The sequence below is a fragment of the Lynx canadensis genome, chromosome B1 (genome assembly GCF_007474595.2).
Source record: "Lynx canadensis isolate LIC74 chromosome B1, mLynCan4.pri.v2, whole genome shotgun sequence".
Taxonomy (NCBI): domain Eukaryota; kingdom Metazoa; phylum Chordata; class Mammalia; order Carnivora; family Felidae; genus Lynx; species Lynx canadensis.
In genome coordinates, this window is record NC_044306.2 from 39329460 (window position 1) to 39353361 (window position 23902).

Genomic DNA, 23902 nt, shown 5'->3' on the forward strand with positions numbered 1-23902 from the left:
CAATAGTTGTTTGACCCCACTTCAGGGTTTAGAAAACTTGGAGTCCAGTCTCAGAGCAATTTTCTACACACTCAAATAGTCATGAAAAAATTTTAAAAGAATATACTTATGTTGATTAAAATTTTCATTTTAACAAATGGCCAGAAGTAAGACTGCCCGATTCAGTACCAGGTACTGTGAAACCGTACTGCTGACGCAGGAGACCTCTAGTCTGGGAATGGAGGCTTCAGTCTTCAGAGGCAGCTCTGCGACTTGGGGCAGAATCCTGTAAGGAATCAAGGCCCCTCTAAAGTAGGGATTAAATTAGCAACACAGTTTCTTTAACAAAAAGAAGCTGAGAAAATTTAACAACAGGAGGATGTTTGCCCATACCATCTGATGGAAGCAGCAAGAATTGTCCCCTGAAATCCTTCAGTTATAAGATGCTGTTTTATCGCAGGCCCAGCCTTGGTCCTTTTCATTTTCAGATGAGAGTTGGAGGCCACAGGAGCCTCAGTGGTTTGTGTATTCTGCAGAGGAGGCTGAAGTAATGCCTGGATTAGAGTTGAATGTATGGTTCTTTTTCTGAAAAGCTATTGCCCTCTACAAAATACCTACCCTGTTCCTATTTTGGCAGTGGTGCCTAGTGCTTGGGAAACTCAGAAATATGTTCTGCTTAGTATTTAGTGAGAGTGTTGTGGTTCTCAGTGGATCACAGTGACACTGTGTTACTGGGTGCCTGTAGCTGAACTAGAGGTGATGATACATATCAGCATTTAGCTGTCACCCAGCCAGGTTTTGAGATATGCAGGTGGGGAAGCAGATGCCATTCCCATGCAAAGACAAGTCTGACTAGGAGTTAATAGGAGCCAGAGAAAATGACAGATAATGCACTGTGTGAGGCTCCCTCTCCCTGGGGAGTTAGGTGAGAACTGGAGTACTCCGCAGCTAAGTGGAAATTCTTAGGGATCCTGGATGTGGACAGCCAGTGTTTTCCCCACTCTGTGCAAGAGAATTTGGGAGACTACAAAACCGTTGTGAGTGTGGTTAGGAGAATGGCAGAAATATGCTAATTCAAAGATAAGCCCCTTTGTGTTTCTCTGTTTATATGTAATTTGTAGGGGCTGGGGAACTCATTCATTAATCACTAGAACTGACTGTCCTTGCCCCCAAGAGGGACCTTGAATGAAACTATATCTGCTCACTTGTAGATTTATCTCATTTGTTATTTTTGTAGAAATGGCCTTCAGAGTAGACCCTACTGCAAAACAAAAGATTAAAAACATTAGAACACAAACATCTGGGATTCAAAGCATTCCAAAAAAAAAAAAAAAAAAAAAAAAAAAGCCTTGAGCAGATTTTTCCTCTTCATATCTTTAAAGAAACAGAGTTAGAGATAACACCTCTTGCCCCTCTACCCCTACTTTGCACATATGCACATGTGCATGCACACTGTCCCAAGACTCTGATATCTGTTTTTATATCTGTCATTTTACTGTAGATCTGGTAAAAAAAACATGCTACTAAAATGTACACTTTGATTGTTAATTTGACATTGAAGCCGTGGTGGTTATATTTTTAAGTGTTATTCTAACTCCTAGCTTTGTGTTCCCATTAGCAGATAGCAATGAAGGAACAACCTGTAAAACTATTTTCAGACATAATGAAAGACTTCCACTTAGGTTTTCCTTCTTCCATACATCACTTCCAATCCAAAGTTAAACTTGCTCTCAGAAACCAGCAGTTGTCTAAAACCGGAATTTGGTTGTTTGCCTTGATAAAGGAGAGATTCAGAAGCAAGATACTAAGATCAGACCACTTCTTTAAAGAATAGAAAAGAATATGCTGAATTGTTTTTGTTTTTTTTTTTTTTTTTTGGACCTTTATTCATCTCTAAGTGCTACTTATAGAGCAACCAAGTTTGGTTATATGTGGCTTGTGTGTTTGTAAAGGGTGAACAGTAGTACTAGATCACAGTTTTTCTTAGGTGATTTAATCGGGGACGTACTAAAGCTTGGTGAGTAGGCGGGGTGGAGAAGTCTGCACCCTACCCCAGAGTAGATGCCCTGTGCCTGGGCTTGGGAACCATTATGGCATTGCCTGGCTCTTGTATGCAGACAGGCATATTGCCAATCCCTAAATGGGAGTTGGGTTCACACTTATAATAAGGAACCTCAATGTAAATAGAATGGGAAAAATATGTTCCTGAAATGCAAGATAGAATTTTGAGGATTGAAATGGATGTGTTAAATAACAAAAAACTGAGTAAATTAAGAGAAAAATTTTTAATGTTTATTTTTGAGAGAGAGTGTGCGAGTGAGCGGGAGAGGGACAGAGAGAGAGGGAGACACAGAATCTGAAGCGGGCTCTAGGCTCTGAGCTGTCAGCACAGAGCCTGAGGCAAGGCTCCACTCATGAACTTTGAGATCAGACCTGAGCCAAAGTTGAACACTTAACCAAGTGAGCCACCCAGGTGCCCCTAATTGAGCAAATTTTAAAGACCCAACTGACTTTATTAATTGGTTCATGAATTGGGCAACATCCTATCCAGCAAGTAGAAGGGAGCTCTAAAGGGTTTTGGAAAAGGAAAGTTTTTGAAGGTAGAAAGGGAATAGAAAAAGGAAACTATTAGCAAAGAATCCATTGTTTTAGACAAGCTCACCCTTCTAAGGGGAACAGAGTGCTCTGTCAGTAAAATTCCTAGAGCTGACCAGGAAATTCCCATTCTGACTGCTTAAGGTTACCTTTTGGGGGTGTGAAACTGCAGTTATGTTAGGTAGTAAGTCTTGGTTTACTGACTTGGGTCTCAAGCTAGGCAACGCCATTTTGGGCCCATGGTTTTCTTTTTAACAGGTGTGAAGAAAAAAGATGGATAATCCCAAACCAGTAACTGTTTCCCTTGATGTATATTCTCTTCTAGTATGCATGCAGGAAGCAATATTATTTTTGTGAGAGACAAAGTATTGGGTATGCTAGGCAAAAACAGACAAGGGGTTTGTTGTGCTCATTTTATTAATTCAAGAGTGGAGCCATAATCAGAAAGTTATATATTACCCAAGTGGTTTCCATGTAACGTAGTAGAATTTCATGGTAGACTATAGAATAAAATTTTATAGAAGATAGAATTACAAAATCCTAGGCCTTAGAAGCCATTTAAACTGTTATGCTTTAAAAACAGTATGTTATAGGGGCATTGGGGTACTCAGTCAACCAACCAGCTCTTGATTTCTGCTCAGGTCATGATCTCATGGTTCATAAGATTGAGCCCCATGTTGAGCCCAGCATCATGCTCTGCGCTGACAGCGAGAAGCCTGCTTGAGATTCTCTCTCTCTCCCTCTCTCTCTCTGCCCCTCCCCCGCTTGCATGCATGTTCTCTCAAAATAATTAAACTTTAAAAAATAAAAAAATTTAAAAAATGGTAGATATAGCCTATCACTGGGTTGGATATGAGAAATGAGGCAATATATATTGAAGTGTTTTGTATAGTATTATGTATGATATAAATATTATAGTTAGGTTCCTATATTCCCTTATGTCAAGACTTCCCATATCAATCATGTTTTTAAGACTCTTTTCTCTCTTAACAATCTTTTATTATTTTATCCTTATACTTTATATTTAATAATTAGTTTATTTCCCTTGCTTGTCTTCATTTTGTTTTTCATGGAACATATATCAGGTGTGTCCCTAGTGAAAATGTAAGGGCAGCCTTTGAAAGTCTTTCATATCTGAAATGCTTTGCCCTAACAACCCCTATTGGTTCTGCATTATTACATTTTCCAAGGATGTCCCTGCCAGTTCTCCTATTTGCACATTGCTGTGAGGGGTTATAGGGGGAAGGTACAATGAAAGTGGACAGATGTTCATTCAGTATACAGTTCAGTGCTCTAATATGGACAAAATAAACTCAGACAATATGTTATTTAAAGATGTTCCATAAAATTACACACAATATTAGAGTCTGCTGTACTTTTAAGTCAGGCTATCTAGTAGTCCGTGTGCATAGATTTTACTAGGAACATTGTTAGCAAAGTAAGGAAAGACTCTCTAGGGTCTCTGTTGTCCTAATTCATGTTTCAGTAAAATCATTCCACAGGGACCATGTACCATATTTTCAACAGTAAAATTGATTGTCCCGTTTTTCATCTTGTTAGTTTAGTTGGACTTTGAAAGATATCTCTACCCCATATTATTCTCCTTCACAACTTTATGAAAGCAATTTCATTATTCTGCCTCTCTCATTATTTTAGAAGGAAAAAGCTAAATCCCAGTATGCTCAAATGTTTAATATTATAGTTATCGTTGGGAAATTTTATTTAAAATGGCTGGAAATACCATGATATGATTATTCCAATGACCTGGTTCGCAAAATGGGTGAGTTATGGGCCATCAACTTTCAGAGAATTTTAATTGTCTCTCTTGATTAATATTAAAACTAGACTAAATATTTTATAATGATTGATTAAGTGCTTCATGAATTTATGGTATGTTCATTCATGCACCAAATATTTATTGAACCCTACTAAGTGCCAGTCACTGTTCTGTTTGCTGAGGGCTCAGCTATCAGTGAATTAAGCTGACATAGTCTTTGCCTTCATTATTCTGACCTTTTATCCATTAAGGAATACCATGGATTTAAGAGGTGTAAGAACAGGATGGCTAAACACTTAATCTAGTAATTTTTTTTCAAAAGGAAACTCTTGGTTTTAGCCTGTTAATTAATCTTTACCATAAAAATTAAATGCTAAAAAATCTTATGTTTATTGGAGTTTTCTGGTTTATTTGCAATTAATAAATTGCATAGCCATACTTTTAAACAGAGTGAGTATTAAGTTAAAAGACAGAACGAACTGTTTTTCAAATCAGCTTTTTTAAATGTTTATTTATTTATTTTGAGAGAGAGAGAGAGAGAGAGAGAGGACATGTGCATATATGCATGAGTTTGGGAGGGGCAGAGAGAGAGGGAGAGAGAGAGAATCCCAAGGAGGCTCCATACTGTCAGCATGGAGCCTGATGTGGAGCTCGATCTCATGAACTATGAGATCATGACCTGAGCCAAAATCAAGAGTAGGTCGTACAACTGACTGAGCTACCCAGGCACCCCGCAAATCAGTTTTAAAAGTGAATATAATTAGAATAATTCTCATGGGACACATAGTCTCTGAGGGAAATATGATTTGTAATCATGTAATACAGATGTTGCTACAGTATCTTTTGATAATCCAGTTGCTTATATAGATTTGAATTGCCATACTTCTAAATTTAACAGTAATTTGTATACACAACACACACACACACACACACACACACACGCACTACCCTTTGGTCAATACAGATGCTCTCCACTCCCAGATCTGGTTGGGCCTGCACTGACTAGAAGGGACCATTCTGACTCAGTGTCTGCAGGAAGTCTACTACCTTCTGATGCCATTGGCTTTCAAGTTTTCACTTTATTTTGTGGAGTCATATTCTGTGGCAGTTTTTATTTTTAAATAAAGGGGATATGAAGCAGGTAAGATTGCTTTAACTGTGCCCATAGAGTTTCAGCAGCTGCAGAAGCCTCTGTAATGTAGCAAATGGGAAGTGGGTGCTGTGGCTTGTATACATGAGAACAAGCACACATTCTCTCTGGGACACCCCGCGGAAAGACTGAGCTGTAGACATCGAGAGGACATGGTTTCAATCTCTGATTTCCTACCTATTAACATGTCACCTTACCTCTTTTGTAAAGGGACAGTACCTGCTTTGATTCTCTTATAGGATTGATAATGAAGGTCAAATGATGTATCGGACTTGAAAGTGCTTTGAAAGCAAAAATTATGCAGGTATGGGTAGTTTTCCTGTCTTTCTAATAATAGGAATAATTAAAAAGTATATTCCCTGGAACATAGCATCATATGGAAGCTTCAGAAGGGGCATGGTACCTTCTCCAAGAAGCCTCTTCATCTTCACTCTGGGAATGTTGAGTGGCAACAGCATTCCTGAGATTGTCTCCATCTGGTATTAACATCATAAATAGTCACTTTTGAGCCAATAATCTGGTTGTTTTTTAATAAAGGAAATCTCCTTGGATCATACTGTTTTCAGTCTACTATACTGAACTTGTATTTCATGGATTTGTAGAATGGGTAAGTGTATCTGAATGAACCCATTCTATACAAGTCCTCATTAGTTCTTCATATTATTTTAGCACCTTGGAATAATGGCAAATCTTGGTTCACCTTGAAAACTAGAATTTTTATATGTGGTTCTTGGTATATGTGAAGAGTTTTTAGAGTTTACCATATATTTTAGACATATAGAAGTACTTCAGTAGAAGTATCAGGTAGTTATTAACTGGGTGGTTGTTAAACTAATTGAAATTATTTATGCTCTGACTCCTCTACTCAAGAACCAACACAGAGCTTTGGTATACTGAAAACAGAACCTAAAACTTGTGACAAAGAAAGGATGTCAAATCTGATGGCACCAGCAGATGGTGCTGATGGTCACATTATCCCTTCAGTTCCGGTCCATTTCATTGTCTGGCTCATTTGTCTGTGCTTAGTTTTGAATTATCTTTTTTTGGTTTTTTAACATTTATTCATTTTTGGGAGACAGAGAGAGAGACAGGCCATGAGTGGGGAGGGCAGAGAGAGAGAGGGAGACACAGAATCTGAAGCAGGCTCCATGCTCCAAGCTGTCAGCACAAAGCCTGACGTGAGGCTCGAACTCAGGAACTGTGAGATCATGGCCTGAGCTGAAGTTGGACGCTCAGCCGACTGAGCCACCCAGGTGCTCCCAATTTTGAATTATCTTAAGAGTATTAATAACCCCATCATTTCTGATAAGTGCAAAAGCAGTGAGAATGTTGAAATGCTGGTGTCGGGGAAGGATTTCCTCTGCCCTTCGAGGTCCTTCTGGCCAGAGTAAGAATCAGAGTGACACGAGACAGACTAACAGGAGAAAATCAAATTTAATTTCCTATGTATGAGAAACCCACACAGATGTGGAAATTCTGAAGACAGTCAAGCAAAATGTGGTGTATATATCATTCTGAACTAAGGAGAAAGGGGCTCTAGGGGTCTGGGACTTCCTGCAATTCACAGGATGATAAAAAAGAGTAAATGTTTGGTAAAAACAAATGTTTTCTGGGCCACTCAGAAAGAATGAGACACAGAGGACATTGATCAAACAGGCTCTGCTAGATTCCTCTCTCTCTCTGCTATACCTAGTTCATAGTGTCATGGAGTTATCTCTAGTGACAGCTCTGTTCCTAGAGCAAGACCTCTATCTAAATTCTTTTAAGTAGTTGAGGTGGGAAGGTAACGAGCTTTTCCTGAATCTGCTGGGTTTTGATTGCTTTTAACTCAAAAATTACCTTCATGCCAATGTAGTCCATCTTGGGGTGGTCTGCCCTTGGTGGTAGATAGATAATATAGGAAAAAAGATAATAAAAAAAGCAAGTGGTAAGGAAACAATGCTGTATGTGCATAGAAGATGAATCATTCAATTGAGCAAATCTAAGGGACAAAGAATAACTCACACAGTGTGCTTCAAGTGCCATGCAGATGATAGTAATTGGCAAGTGATGGGGGAAAAAGGTTTGACAAAGTAGAATATATGTTAGAAGAGACCTGTCCAAGCCCTGTTAGCCTGAAGCTAATTCAGGAAACAACTGAGAGTCTGCAAGCTTAAAGGCTGAGGGTGGATGAGTGCTGGTGACAAATCCCCAGTCCAAAGCTCTGCTGGCTGCCTAGGTCCTGCCACAGACTAGTGGCTGGTTCCGTAGCTAGAACCTGAGTATAGTGCTTGAGCAGACAAGGGAGGGTGGTTACCAGTCTCCTAATTTTCTTTTCTTTAAAGTTTTTTCTTCAATTTATTTATTTATTTTGAAAGAGAGAGAGAGAGAGAGCCTGAGTGGGGGAAGGACAGAGAGAGAATCCCAGGCAGGCTCCGCACTGTCAATGCATAGCCTGACACAGGGCTCAAACCCACAAAACATGAGATCATGACCTGAGCCAAAGTTGGATGCTTTACTGACTGAGCTACCCAGGTGCCCCCCTCCTAATTTTCAACATAGAAGAAACTGATCCTTTTTGCAAAATGATGTCCCACAGATCTTATATCATTAAATAAAGGGAGAATGGGCCTGTTTTTAAAGCTCACATTCCTTATGGTGGAAATTTATTCAGAGACTACAAATTCAAGTTCTTCAAAGTCATGTTGGACTTTTGAACAGACATGTATAAAATCTGTTGGAACAGTTCTAACCTGTTCACAGATAGGGAACTGGCTACTGTACTATTCTGTTTTAGATGCAGAGCAATTATGTATCCTTTTATAATATTAAAATAAAAATGAGATAGAATATGGTAGGTAGTAATTGTGAAACCTATAGGAGTCATTATTTCGCCAAGCAATAAGCATAAAGAAACCTTTTGACCTACAACTCATTTCCTATCATTGCAATGTTGACATAGTGGGAAAAGTATAAACTCTGGCACTACCCAGATGTATGATGCCAGAAAGCTGTACAACTCCTCTGAGATTCAGTTTCTTCCTCTGATAGTTGGGTATTGTGTTGCCCATACATCATAGGTGTTTGAGGAATAAAAATAATACTTACTAAGTTACTAACACAGTGCCTGGTCATAATGCGCCTTTAATGACTAGTAGCCTTCAGTGGAATTAGCATTAATAGCACTCTCCATGACTAGTAAAAAAAATCTCAACAGAGGGCTTGAAGAGTGCCACTACCAATTGCCATGGCCAGTTTTATTAACTAAAATAGACTAAACTTTTATAACAAATAGACCAACAAAGCAATAGGCAAAACACAACAGGAGTTCATCTTTCTCGCTTAGAACTTCAAAGAATGGTTCTGGTTCAGGAGGCCCAGGTCCACAGAGTCACTCAGGGACTGAAGGTGTAGTAGTATGACTGTGATCACCATTTCAGCCCAAAGGAAGGGGGAAGTGGGAAGTGGAAAGGAATGCGTGAAGGAGGTTTTAAGGGCTTGAATAGGAGTGGCAAATACCAGGTATCACAAATTGGAAATAACTTATTCCCATGGGCACACCTAACTGCTAGGGCAGCTGGGAAAAGCAATGTAGCTACTGTGAGATAAGGGATAAAACTGAGGTAGTCACACTGGTTTATTACATGACATGGTAATGACCCTAAAGTATCTTGTGCTCCACACTGAATCTCAGTACCAACCTTTTTCTGAAAATTTACTGACAATTTCTGATCGATACCAAAATTCAGGAGTGAGTCCTCAGGCACAGGGCACATAAATCATGGTGATATGGGTTGTGAGAGGCTCATGTGACTTTTCATACTGGGACTTGGCCCAGACTCTGCATCAGGCCGGGGACGGGGGACAGGGGCCTGTGTAACTGACCTGGCCATAAGAGACACTCCGTGTGATATGCCAGCTCAGTCACAATGCCAGAGCAGTTGGCATGTGGCAGGCAGGAGTGACACCAGGGAATCTGGGCAATGGATCTGGGAACCCCATTGGCAGGAGTTGCCTCTTGGGAAATCCATCCAGAGCAGCATAAAGCCAGATACTGGGCTGGGTAACAGGGGTGGGAGAGGTGGGGAGGGGAGGAGAGTGATCAGACAGAGAAAGTGGGCAGGGCTCCCAAGCACTAAACTGATATTCTAGTCATGCCTCCAGTCCTATACAGGGAGCAAGGCATATGCAGTTAAATGGCAGAGACGAAGCATTTCTCTGGTCTGAACTAAAACAGGGGATGACATAGAGCAGGGATTAAGAGAAGAAGATAATTTAAATTAAGGAGTAATGGTGATGTCTAGAAGTCATTCTGGGGCCCTGGGGCCAGCTGGGAACAAAAAAGAGAAACCCACTTGTCATGACCAAAACACCAGCTCCAGGGTCTTGAGCAATAATCCCCTACTGAGTAGGGAGGCTAAGGTCTCCCATACCTACTGCCTCAGTCATTATGGACTCAGGGACTTTGGTGGTGGAAAGCTTTGGTACATACATCTATGGGAGTGGGGCAGGTTAGGGAACATTGAAACAAGGGAAGCATTAACAGATTATCTACTGAAACTGCACTGTAGTTCTAAATGGTATAAAAACATGTTTCATTTAATTTTTAGTCATTCTCCAGTTCCTCAAGAAATATTCAACAAATGTTGGCAGATTCTATCAATCGTATGAAGGCATATGGATTTCACCAGGTAAAGACTTACATTCTGTCTTCAGGGGGCTAAATGCATAGCCATGTCCACTAATGTTTCACAAATGGATATATTAGTCTCATGCAGAAATGAAAGCAGCAAAATGTGAAATCTGTCTTAAAAAGCTTGTGAGCATAGCTATTCATCTTTACCTGTATATCTGGAGGTTGGAAAAGTCTTGAGTATCATGGAAAGAACAGATGCCAAGAAATATCTGCTAAACTCCTCATGGAAGATCTAAAACAGAGACAACACCAGAGAGCGATAAATGAAGCATTTAACTTGGCAGAAATAGTGAATTCAGATTAAGTTCCTGATGTGTTCATTGGTTCTGTGAACCTGTCCCTTCAGGATGAGCAGCCTCTTGTGTCGTCCATGCCCACTGTGCCAGGAGCTCCTTTGGGCACGCAGACCTCTCACACATCCACCCAGATGTGCGATTCTTCCTACAGGCCAAGCCTGTTTCCTCCATCATGCTAGATTGTCATTGTATCATACATTTTTCACAATAAATGGGGCATAGGCTGGCAGTTGGAAACCATGGTAGGATTTGACCCGCAGTAAGTTTGAAAACATAGCATAAGATAGGTGGCTGTAAAGAGAAGGTTCTGAGTGACCACAGGTCTGAGATGGGGTCATGGTGAAGGCCCACATTCTAGTAGATTCTAGCAGATCTAGTAGATCTCTAGTAGAGGTCAATTCCCTGACTGGTCTGCAGGGACATGCATGAACTGAGATAGCTCCTGTGGAGACTTCAAGAAGCCATGAACTTTTGTGGTATAGTCCTGGTGTGCATACTGCTGATATAATATAGGCCATTCCAGAGCATCTAAAGGAAAATTTCAGTTACACTACCCAGATTACATTGCTTCATTTCAAATGATAGCGAGAAAGACAAAGGGTCTGTGTATTTATTCAACCAATTTCTGTTGAGTTTCTCCTCTGTGGTAGGCACTGTTACAGGCTTTGGAAACACAGTGAAAAAATAGATAAAATCCCTACCCTCAGGAAGCTTATATTCTGGATGTGGAGACAGACAACAAACACATCTATGAAGTCAGATGGTCGTAAGTTCTATGGGGGAAAATGATGCAGGATAAGGGAGCTGAGGAAGGCTGGGAGGGTGGGAATTGGTTTTTTATAGAGGTGGTCAGAGAAGGCTACTCTGTAAAGGTGCTATTGGTGGAGACCTGAAGGAATGAGGCAAGGGGCCATGTGGATGACTGGGGTAAAGTATGTTCCCAGCAGAGGGAACAGCAAGTATAAAGGCACAAAGGCAAGAGCTCGCTTGACATGGTCAAAGAGATCAGTGCTGAGAAATCATGTAGACCCTTGTAAGGAATTTGGTATCTTGGTGTTATTTCAAGCCACGATGAAAAATGAGATCATCTAGAGAGTAGTTTAGATGGAAAAAAGAAGTGTTCTGAGGTCTAAGGTACATCAGTGTTTAGACTGGGCCTGAAATATCTTGTCTCCAAAATAAGGGAAATGGACTAGATCAGTGGTTCTCGAACATTTTAAGATGTAAGTTATTCGTTTTCACACCCTCTCAGGAGAACTCCTAGAGCCATGGGCCGATACATCCCCTCTCTAACTTAAGAAATTATATGGGAATTCAAGAGAGTGAATGAGCAGAAAGATCACTTACCAAGCTTCTCTGTAGAACAAAGGTAATAAAACAGAGCCTTCCCACTTTAAAGGCAATGGAGAGGCTCTCTGAGGAAACTTGTGGAGAGTATTTCTATTAACAGGCTGGGATGAGAGACTTTCTGTGGGAGACGCTTTGACATCATACTGCCTGTCCTCATGTTTAAACCTCAGCCTGTGGGCGTATGGACCAGTGTTCAGCCTCAGCCCTGCTGTTCCTTCACTCCTCAGCCTCTATCTTGATTTTCCCATGCTTGGCTCACCATCCCCATCCTGGGCCTACATGTTTCCAGCAAACACTTCTAAAAAGGAAATGATGGTTTGGTTTGGTTTTCTAAATAGATGAAGTAGGAAGTAAGGATCAACTTGTAACTGTTAGGCACCCCTAACAGTCATTTAAAATACCAGAAGCTGCTTTTTGTCTGTTTGTTTTAGTTTTTATAATATTGGCAAACTGCAGAGGCTTAGCTCTAGGCAGGAAATGAAAGTAAGAAAAAAAGTGAAAATAATAAATACACAAAAGTTTTGTTACATCTTGGGGTACCTGGGTGACTCAATCAATTAAGCATCTGACTCAATTTTGCTCAGGTCATGATCTCACCGTTTCTGGGATCAAGCCCCATATGGGGCTCTGCACTGACAGTGTGGAACCTGCTTAGGATTCTTTCTCTCCCCCGTCCCTCTCCTGTTTGCTTGCACAGACACACTCTCTCTCTCCAGAAAGAAAGAAAGAAAGAAAGAAAGAAAGAAAGAAAGAAAGAAAGAAGAAAGAAAGAAAGAAAGAAGAAAGAAAGAAAGAAAGAAAGAAAGAAAGAAAGAAAGAAAGAAAGAAAGAAAGAAAAGAAAGAAAGAAAGAAAGAAAGAAAGAAAGAAAGAAAGAAAGAAAGAAAGAAAGAAAGAAAGAAAAAGAAAGAAAGAAGTGGAACCTGCTTAGGATTCTTTCTCTCCCCCGTCCCTCTCCTGTTTGCTTGCACAGACACACTCTCTCTCTCCAGAAAGAAAGAAGAAAGAAAGAAAGAAAGAAAGAAAGAAAGAAAGAAAGAAAGAAAGAAAGAAAGAAAGAAAGAAAGAAAGAAAGAAAGAAAGAAAGAAAGAAAGAAAAAGAAAGAAAGAAGTTACATCTGAAGTGAAATATAGTGTATGAATTATCACCTATATTAACTGTGATTTATGACTTCCCACAGTGATTGAAAACAAGTTCCGTGACATCAAGATTTATATTTTAGTTGGGGTGAAATAACTTAACAGAAAGTCTTTATCTTTCTATAGAGAAAAACAAAAGAAAAAAAAAACTATCATTTTTGTGCTGGAGAACAAAGCATGATCTGTCTTTTCTGACCCTCTCAGCTTATTTCATTATTTAGGTGACCAAGGCTCTTATTTAGTTGACCAAGTGCTAAATTCAGTTTTCTTGTAGGCACTCAGGAGGCAGTTCCCAAATAAAGTACTTTTTAGGTCTAAGTGATTTGGCGTATTAGTTTCTCTTTAGTTAAAAACGAGTTCCTTCAGTGTACTGGTGCATAGAGCTGTCCACTTCACGACGGCTAATGTCATTTTTATGTTATGTGTATTTTGCCACAATTTTTAAAAAGGTTACAATGGTAATTTTTATATTATGTATATTTTACAATAAACAAAAGCAAATTCCCTTTTTAAGGAAGACTTGTGTTTCTTATTTTATGTTTTCTCAAAGATGATGCTTTGTAAAAATATTTTTCTGCTTTTTTTAAATACAAAAAAATATTCCTTTTTGGATCACCTAAAATCATGTGTAAGTACCACGTATTTAGACACACTGGTGCGAGGGCACACGGAGATACAGCTAAGATTGCTGTAGAAATGTACTGTTATTTTTATGGAACCTGTCAGATACTAGAGTGTTTACATTGGTGCCATGAAACAGTATTTACACACTACTTCAGGGAATTCAACTTAAAACAGAGAAGTGCTGTGTTTGAGGAAAATGGATATTTATTGAGTTCTTACTGTGTTTACACACTATGGGAGACACTTTTTAAATATTATTTAACCCTCAATATAACCCTATGAAATATTTTTAATTCTCTTTTTTTTTTAGTTTATTTTTGAAAGAGAGAGAACTCAAGTGGGGGAGGGGCAGAGAGAGAGGGAGACATGGAATTGGAAGCAGAGGCCAAGCTCTGAGCTGTCAGTACAGAACCTGACGCAGGGCTCAAACCCTCGAACCGCGAGATCATGACCTAAGCTAAAGTCAGATGTTTAACCAACTGAACCACCCAGGTGCCCCAAAATATTTTTAATTTTGTAATTATACTTAGGGGAAGACAGCCTAAGGGAGGTTTGGTAAGGGGCCATGCAGTTGTACAGCTAGGTGGCAGTAGAGTCAGCTTCAGGTATCACTGACTCCAAGCTTTTCCTGCACAACAAATTGCCTAGCCAGGGGCTGCAAGGGAGTTAAACAGAAACCAACCTGAGTCTCCTCCCCATCCCTGTACCCCCATCCTCCCTCCCCTCCTCCACCTCTCCTCCTCACAGAAAACTGCCAGTCAGTCATTAGTGTTTGTTTCTGTTGTTGTTTTAACAGAAGAAAGAATCCATGAAGAAAACACAAGATGAGGAACTAAAACAAATAGATGGGGAGAAAACCAAGCAGATTTATAAAAGCTGGAAAGAAGATTCAGAGTGGCAGGCATCTTGTGAGTACCTCAGGGCCTCCATAACACTTTAGACTCTCCAGGCCAATTCCTTCTCTTAATAAACGATCAAACTAGGAAGCACTTAAAATAGTTGTTGAGAGAATTATTACTAAGTTGTTACACAAAGGTTTATGAGTCTCTTTTTGAACAGTAGTAGAAAGGTTTTCCTTTCATCTTTGTACCATCACAGCTGTCGTATCTATTTGATGGAATGGTATATAGCTATGAAAAAACATGTTTTAGAAGAGTGTCTAATGAATTTGGGATATGTTTATATCTTTTTTTTACTTGAAGAAGAAAAAATATTACAAAATAGTATGAAAAACATCCTTTGTTTGTTTGTTTGTTTATTTTTAAGTAGGCCTCACATCCAGCATACAACCCAACATGGGGCTTGAACTCACAACCCTGAAATCATAACCTGAGCTGAGATCAAGAGTCAGACACTTAACTGACTGAGCCATCCAGGTGTCCCAAAATATCCCAATTTTAAAATGCTCGAGTATATGAAGTAAAAGAACTGGAAGGTTATTAACATGTCGACATTAGTTTTTTTGGAGAGGAGCGATCTGAGATTTATTTGAATTCTTGTTATCCTGTATTTTTCTAAATTTCAACATTGAACTCAACTTGGTAATAGAAGAACCCAGGAATAATCAATTGGATATATCAGCATCCCTCCCATGCCTGTCACCTAACCTTGACTCCTTTTAGAGGTGGCACCACCAAAGATAGACCTCCTTAGGAAGAGCTCAGTGCAGGTGAAGGCAGAGCAGAGCCTGCTCAGGGATGCTAGGGGAAAATGTTTGTTTGAAACAGCTGACCCAGAAAAAGGCTTACCTACCAGGTCATCCCTAGAGACCACTTGAGGGAGAGAACAGGAGTGGCAATGTTTGCAGGATGTGGAGAATACTGTGTTCAGTTCCATAACAGTGAATACCATTAACATGACAGTTTTTGTGAAATGAAAACATTTGCAAGATCCAATCACTTCTATGCAGTGAAATTCTAGCGTAATGGAACATTTTTGGCATCTCTTTAAAGCCGAACCTAACAGGGTTTGACCAATAAGGGCTGAAGTGCAAATACACACAATAAAAATTAGTCTTAACATCCTGCATTAGAGTCCTTTACCACTGTGTTGCCAAAACAAAAGCAAAACAAAACAACACACCTTCTGCTTTACAAAGCAACATTAAAAGGTGACTTTGGGATGCTTTTATGTGTATCAACACATTCTCTGTGGTGAGAATCACTTTATTTTATTTTTTTGTTCTGGCAGGCCAATTTACATTTGGTTCAGTTCTCTGTGGACTGAGGAGTGGACATCACCACTCTTTCATCCTGTCCACAGCCAGGAGCCATGGCACTGAGGAGTTCCTCATAGTCTGCTCTTTGCTGGTGACATCCTGAGCTGCGTGTGTGAGGGATGTGACATCACCTCTTTTATTCAAAGACCCCCTGTCAGTTGGAATTCTCACTTGGTCTGTGACTCACCACTTGGTCTTGCCAACTGCAGGAAATTCTAAAACATGTACCCATGGTTCTCCATTTCTATCTCCTCTTTTCCTCCTCCTCTTCCTTCTCCCTCTTAGAAAGTCCTAAAACTCCCAGAGAAAGATAGGAAGTCTGCAGTGAACATTGGGCAGTTGTGAATGTGCAAGCCTGAACTATGTGAGTCATAGGTGTTGACACTGATTGTTCATTGTCATCATCAGATGACAGAATCTGCTGGGAGACTGCTCTCTCCACCAGCTGAGTCTTCTCACCATCTCTGTTGGCTGACCAGGGGCTTTCTCAACACCCCCCCCCCCCGCCTTGTTTTCCTAGTGCGAAAATCCAAAGCAGCTGATGAGAAGAGACGCTCTTTGGCTAAACAAGCGCGGGAAGACTACAAGAGGTTATCACTAGCAGCTGAAAAAGGAAGAAGCGGTGAGGGACCACAAAGCCCCCCAAGCATTCCACAGAAACCAAAAAGACCTCCGCTTCCACCCAAGCCTCTGTTCCTAACCCCAGCGGGATACCCTCGAAAGCCTCTTAGGTAAGAAGCCACACAGATGGCTTTAAGCATAACGGTGGAAACTGGCTGATTAAAGACAAACTGCATGATGAGCCATGGGGAGTGAAGGACCAGCTGGCTGCCTGTGAAATTAAATTCAGCCTCCCCTCCAAGCCTGTCTTCCTGAGATACCTGGTCTGGATTCGTCTCATTCTTATCTATAAAATATCCACAGTTGTTGTAATTAAGATACCCAGTAATTTAGGATGCACATCGAGTTCAGTGCCTTCCTATGCTACTATCGCACCCCCACCCCCTTGGGCTGAAGGGGAGCCAATGAGGGGAGAAGCAGAAACAACAGGGGTTTCACCAGTGCTCAGTATTGCTCTTAGTAGGAAACAATATCAAAGTAGGAATCTAATGGCTTGCTGACTTTCAGGGCTTCAGTAGAGTTATGTTTTCATTGCTCAGGATTAAAGGTTTGATGGTAATCCTTGTTCTGGGATACAGAGCCAAGCTCATATGTTGACATTTTGGAACTGTTCCTTTGTTGAATGAATACTTTTTTGGTCATAACAGTGCCTTTGCCTCCAAGGCTATGGGAAATTAGAACAATTTGTTTTGTAAAATTCCTGAAGAAAAATACAATGATATCATAGCAGAAACCCCTTTCCTTTATGTTACTTAACTGATTATAAAATTATTTTCTCCTGGATATTATATGATTTTTTTTCGTATTCTAATATGTAGAAAGGTGATAGTTAAAATATACCAGAGAAATCAAATAGTGATTGAGTGAAACAGAACTGTCTGAAAGCCTTGCCTTCTGAAATAAAAACTAAAAATACTCAGTTACAAACATGGAGAAATAAAAAGCAAACAAATCTCTCTTTGCTTGGAGACAGTAGTTATCTTCAGGGCTTTTCCTAAGGGAGATTATGACCTCAGAGGAAATAGGAAGGTGAACCTTTTCCTCTACTGTAATTATTTCTACTTAACTAAAAGGTTCCATTTTGTGACTTGGGGACCCAAACTAAATGATCATGGTCTACAAAGTGACAGTTTGGGGAATCATTTTTTTTTCTTATGGACAAAAACCCAAGAAAGGCAATCAGAAACAGGTATCCTCAAACTTCTGTGACCAGGTCACAAAGGTGTGAGATCCTGCACAGGGTCCTTTCCAGTGCCCAGGCTTGTCTGTGTATTGACCACAGATCCCCAGCAGGGCTGTTTGTGGACCTACCTCTGTTCTCCAGGCTCTTTTGAGGGTGGGACTGTGCCTTGAAATACGTCCTGACCCACAGTATTTTCAGAGCACAGTGTATGCGATTGACAGCAATGAAGGTGGCCTTTAATAAGGGTAATTCTTGTTTTGAGCTGTGCTCAGTTAGCTCATTTTTTCCAGCTTAATACACTTGCATGAAATGCTTCTTGTGAGGCAGCCAGAATGGATGGGTTTTGGGCTGGGACAACAGTGATGACCGAGGTCAGCTAGGAGCCAGCCCAAGAAAAGACAGAGATTGGCTGTCCTCAGATGTTTTGCTTAATCTCCATAGAGTTCCCAAAGAAAAAGAACCTAATTTGAAAACTAATTAGAGCACTCATCATGTAATCTTATGTGTGTGCAGTGTCTGATACCCAAAAAAGTCAACTATTATAGGCTACTTTCTCCAAAATGCTGTTTATGTATATATATGAATATGTACCTGCATATATGTACATCTAACATATATGTCACATGTAACTCACAGTGACATGTGTTACCATAAAACGCATAAAGAGCCATACATTAATTTACATGACAGGTATCCCAGTAGTTCATCCAAACTCCTCATTGTTTTCACACTAAATTCTGCTCAAAATTAGTGGGCTGTGGTGTGAGACTTGGAAATATGTTTATTACATTGCAATGTTACTTTTGTAATGGAAATTGACTTACATCCCAGAATTTAAGTTCTGCTACTGAATATATTTCAAAATGATTCTGCTGCTTGTATCTTTTTTTTTCTTTTACCAATCTTCATACATTTTTCTTTCTTTTTTACTTTATAGTTCTGAGGCTATCTTTAACAGAACCAAACTTCTTCAAAGTGTGGGAGAGAAAAAAGCAAGTCAGGGAGATGGAAACAGAAAGAAGAGAAAGTTTAATAATGAAAATGTTAGGAAGGAAATTTATTTTATTGCATTTGATTTCTTTTGTTTGCAAGGACATGGCCCAAGGAAAGTAGTGCTGGGGTGTATTTCACTTTTTAGTACTTATTTTCTCAAATTTTAACTGGGAGTTAATGGAGCTTTTATTCACATTAAAAATGAATTAAATCTGTGTTTTAACACAGCAGTTGCTCATAGCCATGACTAGCCCCACAGGACCAGAAGGACAAGTGACAGATTTATGTTCCTTCCTATTTTTTTAAAATGTTATTTTTGAGAGCACAAGTTGGGGAAGGGCAGAGAGAGGGGGACAGAGGATTTGAAGTGGGGTCCATGCTGACAGCATCAAGCCCGATGTGGGGCTTGAACTCACATTGTGACCTGGGCCGAAGTCAGATGCTCAACCGTCTAACCCACCCAGGTGCCCCTCTTTCCTATTTCTTGACTAGCCCTCAAGGAATTGTATGATGGCAGTAATTAGGGGTATAACCTCCCCTTAGCTCAGCCCATGTAATTAGATTTTCAAATATATATAATATATACATGATTATATATATATAGGGTATATATGAGTTCTAAAGGCATTGTTTTCAAATTAGTTAAATCTAACTTGAAAAACATTTTCTAAATAACAGAAATCAGGGAGTGACGAGGATGGCATCCAGCTATGCCCAAGAGGAAATCATTCGGTGGTTTAAAGAGGAGCAGCTACCTCTGCGAGCAGGCTACCAGAAAGCCTCAGACGCCATAGCTCCCTGGTTCCATGGTGAGTACAGAGGTTCCCTCAATGGAACCTCATCTGGCGATGCACAGAGCTATGCTAATCCACCAGGAGGGCAAAAAGAATAAAGGCGTCCTTTTATTTGTGCTGCCCAAGAAGAGCCTTTGAAATTATTTTCACAAGGAGTTTTTCCAATGTTTCTCAGTGGGTTGCAAACTCATGATGAAGTTAGGAAACAGTGAGTGGTTGTGGTCTCTGCATGTACTATGGGCTAATTTATCACCACAAATGAAATACCGCCGGGTGGGTGGGGAAGACAGTGCCTCCTAGTCACCCACACTAGGGCTCCCCTCAAAAGGCAGTGCCTGTTGTCCACCATCCACCATGAGTCAGATATGCCTTTGGGTGTGGTGGGCAAGGCATTGGTTTAGCAATCCAAAGGTCAGCTCTCCATTGACAGTTGAGTGACTTTGAGCAAATCATCTTCTTTTTCTTGTAGCAAGTCAATTTAGCTAAGCCTCATTTTCCTCATCTATTAAATGAAGAAATTGAACTTTATGATCTTTAACCTAAAAATTCTATTACTTTGATCTATGTTTCCATTAAGTAGTTAAGGCTGCCAGGTGGGTTTGTTGAAGCCTGAGCAGATATTACCTAATAAGCCATTTAACACTAGAAATTTGATTAATTCAAGTCCTCTGTGTACCCAGCACACATTTCACTGACTGCTTAGTTTCTTGGACTTTAAGAAAAGAAGGGGCTTCTTGCCTCAGCTTGCTTCTGTAATGTCTGTGGTTGATTTGGACTAATTGGCTCTATATACAACAAAAGTGCTTTAAGACAAAAATAAAGTTCTCTCACAGAGCACACTTGTCGCAAAGGGTATATTGGTTTGAATCATGTTGAATCATGTTTAACTAGTATTCATGTCACACATAAATATATCCACAAAAATAGGCTCCCAACCCTATAATATGGCAAACTCTTCTAAAAAGAAAAATATTGTTTGTAATAGGCTTTCTGCTAATGGGCTGCTTTTGCAGTCAGATCATTATGGAACTGTCTAGCTTTCCTTGAAAATATGTGTTCTTTGGCAATTTAGGCCTTAGTAATTGTCCATTCCCTGAGGAGCCCCTCCCCCTCCTAGGACTGAGTCGTAAGCCTCCATTCTTCCCATTCTTCTTGGAAGACATTGGAAGAAAGAGGGACATCAGTGTCAAAAGATGAATAGAAAGAACATGGCCAATTACACGTTAGCCCCACTGTTTCATATTGCCCCCCCTTTTTTTCCTTTTTATGATAAGCACTGAGGAAATCAGTTCTTTGTAGTTTCTGTGTCATTGGGCAGAAGATGCTGTCATCCCTGATTACAAGGGTGGCAGTTCATTGGAACAGCAGGAAGTGAGACATTGAAAATGTTGGTTCATGTAATTCAAAATCCTGGTACTTTAACAGGCAGTTCTATTTGAAACAGTTGATAAAAGTGAGAAAGACAAAGTTGAACTAAAAATCCAGTTGGAGCTTTGATTAAAAAATAAATTCTTGAGTTTTAATAACTTATTAGTTGCAATTGTTACTTGTTTATTTTCATTTGTATAAATATTTATCATAGTCATAAGCAAAATAAATAATATAGAGTATAATGTAAATAATATGATATTAATAGTCATGTAAGTCATTATCTTCTGTTTTAAGAAGACAAAATTTCACATGTTTCTATGATAAAGATGGATAATATCTTATATTTTTAAAATATAATTGTTTATTGCTCATGAGCCCTGTTTGAAATAATGGGATGGTAGCTCTTGTATTGGTTTGCCATCTTCCTCCATTATCATGCACTCCATAAACTGCCTTTTTTATGTTACTGTTTTGGTCAGCTAATTTTTCACTGTGGAAGTCACACTTTTACCCTTTTCTTTTAATTAGCTTTAGACAGGATGAGTGGGTAGAGGACAAGGGAAATGAAAACTACTGGATCTCTGGCTTGTGGGGCTAGGCAGAAGGTGGCATGCTATCAGCTGGAAGAAGGACCACAAGAGGATGGGAGATTAAGGGGCAAAAAGAAGAGGGGAGACAATGAGCTTATCTGGGATATGATGAGTTTGAAATGTCTTTGGGGCAGTCATATGAAAATATCCCTTTGGAAATTGAATTGATGGAACAATGTTAGAGATAATATATTGGAGTTATCAGCACCTAATGAAAAGCATGGGAGGGATGAGGTTTTTCAGGAGTGAATTGGGAAGAATGATGAGAGAAGAACAAGGACAAGACCCTGGGGAGCACTAACATTCATTGTGATGGCGCCAGATCTTTGTCTCAGGTGTCCCTCCTCACTTGGGATAATAATGAGATGAATATCTGTCCATGGGGGCCAGTATTAGAGGCAGTAAAGTAGGATATTGTCTGATCTCCTAGATGTAAGAGCTTGGAAAATCCCAAGTACAAGAGAGATCCTGAAATGCAGTGCTGAACTCTACTTCATGAGCATCTTTTGATGATCTCAAGCACATCTAGATATGCCATCTCCCCACTTCTCTCTCAGCAAGCTTTTTTCAGAGACCACAAGGTCTCAACTTTTACTGGACTTTTGGTCCCATTGGTTATGTGGGACTTGTGGGAGAACCCATTGAAGATTCTCAAGTTCTTTTACACTTTTTGTTAGTTTTCCTTAGAGCCAGAGCACATTTCTAGCTTTTACATGGTTCAGTTTGGTGTTAGGACCCAGATGGAATGACTTGCTGACATCTCTTAGCTGCTTCCCATGTTCCTTCCTAGTAGCCTGGAGACCAGGGAGCTGATGTACACACTGGCTCCTTCCCAGGATGCTTTCCCACCTGCTCCCTGGGAAGAACCTCCCTGCAAATTTGTAGGCCACCTTACTACACTGTGCAACCACAGAATCATGAAGAATACTAGGAAGCCCCAGCAGTCTTGACAGAGGGCCTTGTGAAGGAATTTCGTAGTGGGCATTTTTCTAATTTTTTAATATTCTGCAAAGGTAATTCATGTTAGTTAATTTGGAAATTTTATACTCACACTCATTTAGGAGGACTGCTGGGAAAACTACAGTGTATGTCCCAGAGCATCTTGCCTTGCTGCTAAGCCCCTTCAGTAGGAGAAAGTTCTGGACTTTGTCACCACGTGAATAACTAATCTTGATCTCTCATCTGCCCTCCTTTATCAGCCTCCTGACTGGTCTCCATCTTTCCTCTGCTGTCCCCCGTTTTCAACATAATCAAACTGCAATGAGAGTACAACCCAAATTCCTCCCTGGGGCTCACAAAGCTGGCTTGATCCACCCCTGATTATTGCTCCGGCCCCATCTCAGATGATGTTCTTCGAAGAGCCCTACCTTGATCACTGCTCTCCACCACACGTTTCCCTTCTATGCCTGACACACCACACTTACCCCTCTCTTAGGACCTCTGCAATTGTTTCTCCTGAAGATCCTTCTATGGCCAGCCTCTTGAGGAGCTGACTCACGTGACTGTGGAGGCTTGCTGGGCCCCAAATCTGTTGGGTAGGCCAGCAGGCCAGAGACTCGGGGAAGACTGAGCTCGAGTCCAAAGGCTGAACACTGGCAGAATCCCTTCTTGCTCAGGCAAGGTCAGTCTTTGTTCTTTTAAGGCCTTCAACTGACTGGATGAGGCCTACCCACATTATGGAGGATTTTTCTCCCTTTCCTTATTTAAAAAAAAATTTATTATAAACTATTTTGAACAAAAAGTACAAAGGAAGCTATGACTAAGACCAACGTTGTAGCAAATGTTATATCTACTTTCCAGGATACAGTACAGTGAATGTTAGAAGCCATATTTACTTCATATCTATTTTTCTTAATAAGAAATAAAACCTGGGGCACCTGGGTGGCCCAGTCAGTTGAGCATCTGGCTCTTGATTTTGGCTCAGGTCATGATCTCACAGTTCGTGAGATCAAGCCCCATGTCTCTAACAGTGTGGAACCTGCTTGGGATTCTCTCTCTTCCTCTCTGTCTGCCCCTCCCCCACCTCTCTCACTCTGTCTCAAATAAATAAATAAACTTAAAAAAAAAAAAAAAGGAAAGAAAGCCTGAAAGAATTAAGGTACCCTCTTTTACTGCCTTTTTGATTCTGTATACTTCTCTCCCAGGGGGTGAACCACTCTTTTGAAATTATCCTTTCATTTTTATTCTCTCATTTTTGTACTCTCATTATATATGTAGATGTGTGTGAATTTTTATAAAATATATTAAGATATATTAAACGTATACATACTTCTATAAAACATGCAATCTTGTGTTTAACATTTACTTGGTATCATGTTATAGGTATTGTTCTGCAACTTGAGTTTTCTCCCAACATTATGTTGTCTGGATTTTTCCTTTTTTATAAATGTAGACTGGCTCATTTGTTTTACCTATTGTGCAGTATATTATAATATATGTTATTTATAATACATAAAGTGTAAACATACAATGCTTTATATGTGTTTAATAATTATATTTGTATGTTATTATACACACTATCTTATTCATTCATCCCTTCTATATTTG

General features: G+C 39.9%; 1 protein-coding gene across 1 annotated transcript in view; it reads left to right on the forward strand.

Annotated features, from left to right (window-relative positions):
* The window catches only part of SH2D4A (SH2 domain containing 4A), a 64469-nt gene that overhangs the window by 24410 nt on the left and 16157 nt on the right, over positions 1 to 23902 (forward strand). Inside the window, exons 5-8 of the mRNA XM_030312492.2 lie at positions 10091 to 10171; positions 14382 to 14493; positions 16324 to 16534; positions 19279 to 19409. Coding sequence (XP_030168352.1) covers positions 10091 to 10171; positions 14382 to 14493; positions 16324 to 16534; positions 19279 to 19409 — 535 coding nt within the window. The remainder of the gene's footprint in view (positions 1 to 10090; positions 10172 to 14381; positions 14494 to 16323; positions 16535 to 19278; positions 19410 to 23902) is intronic.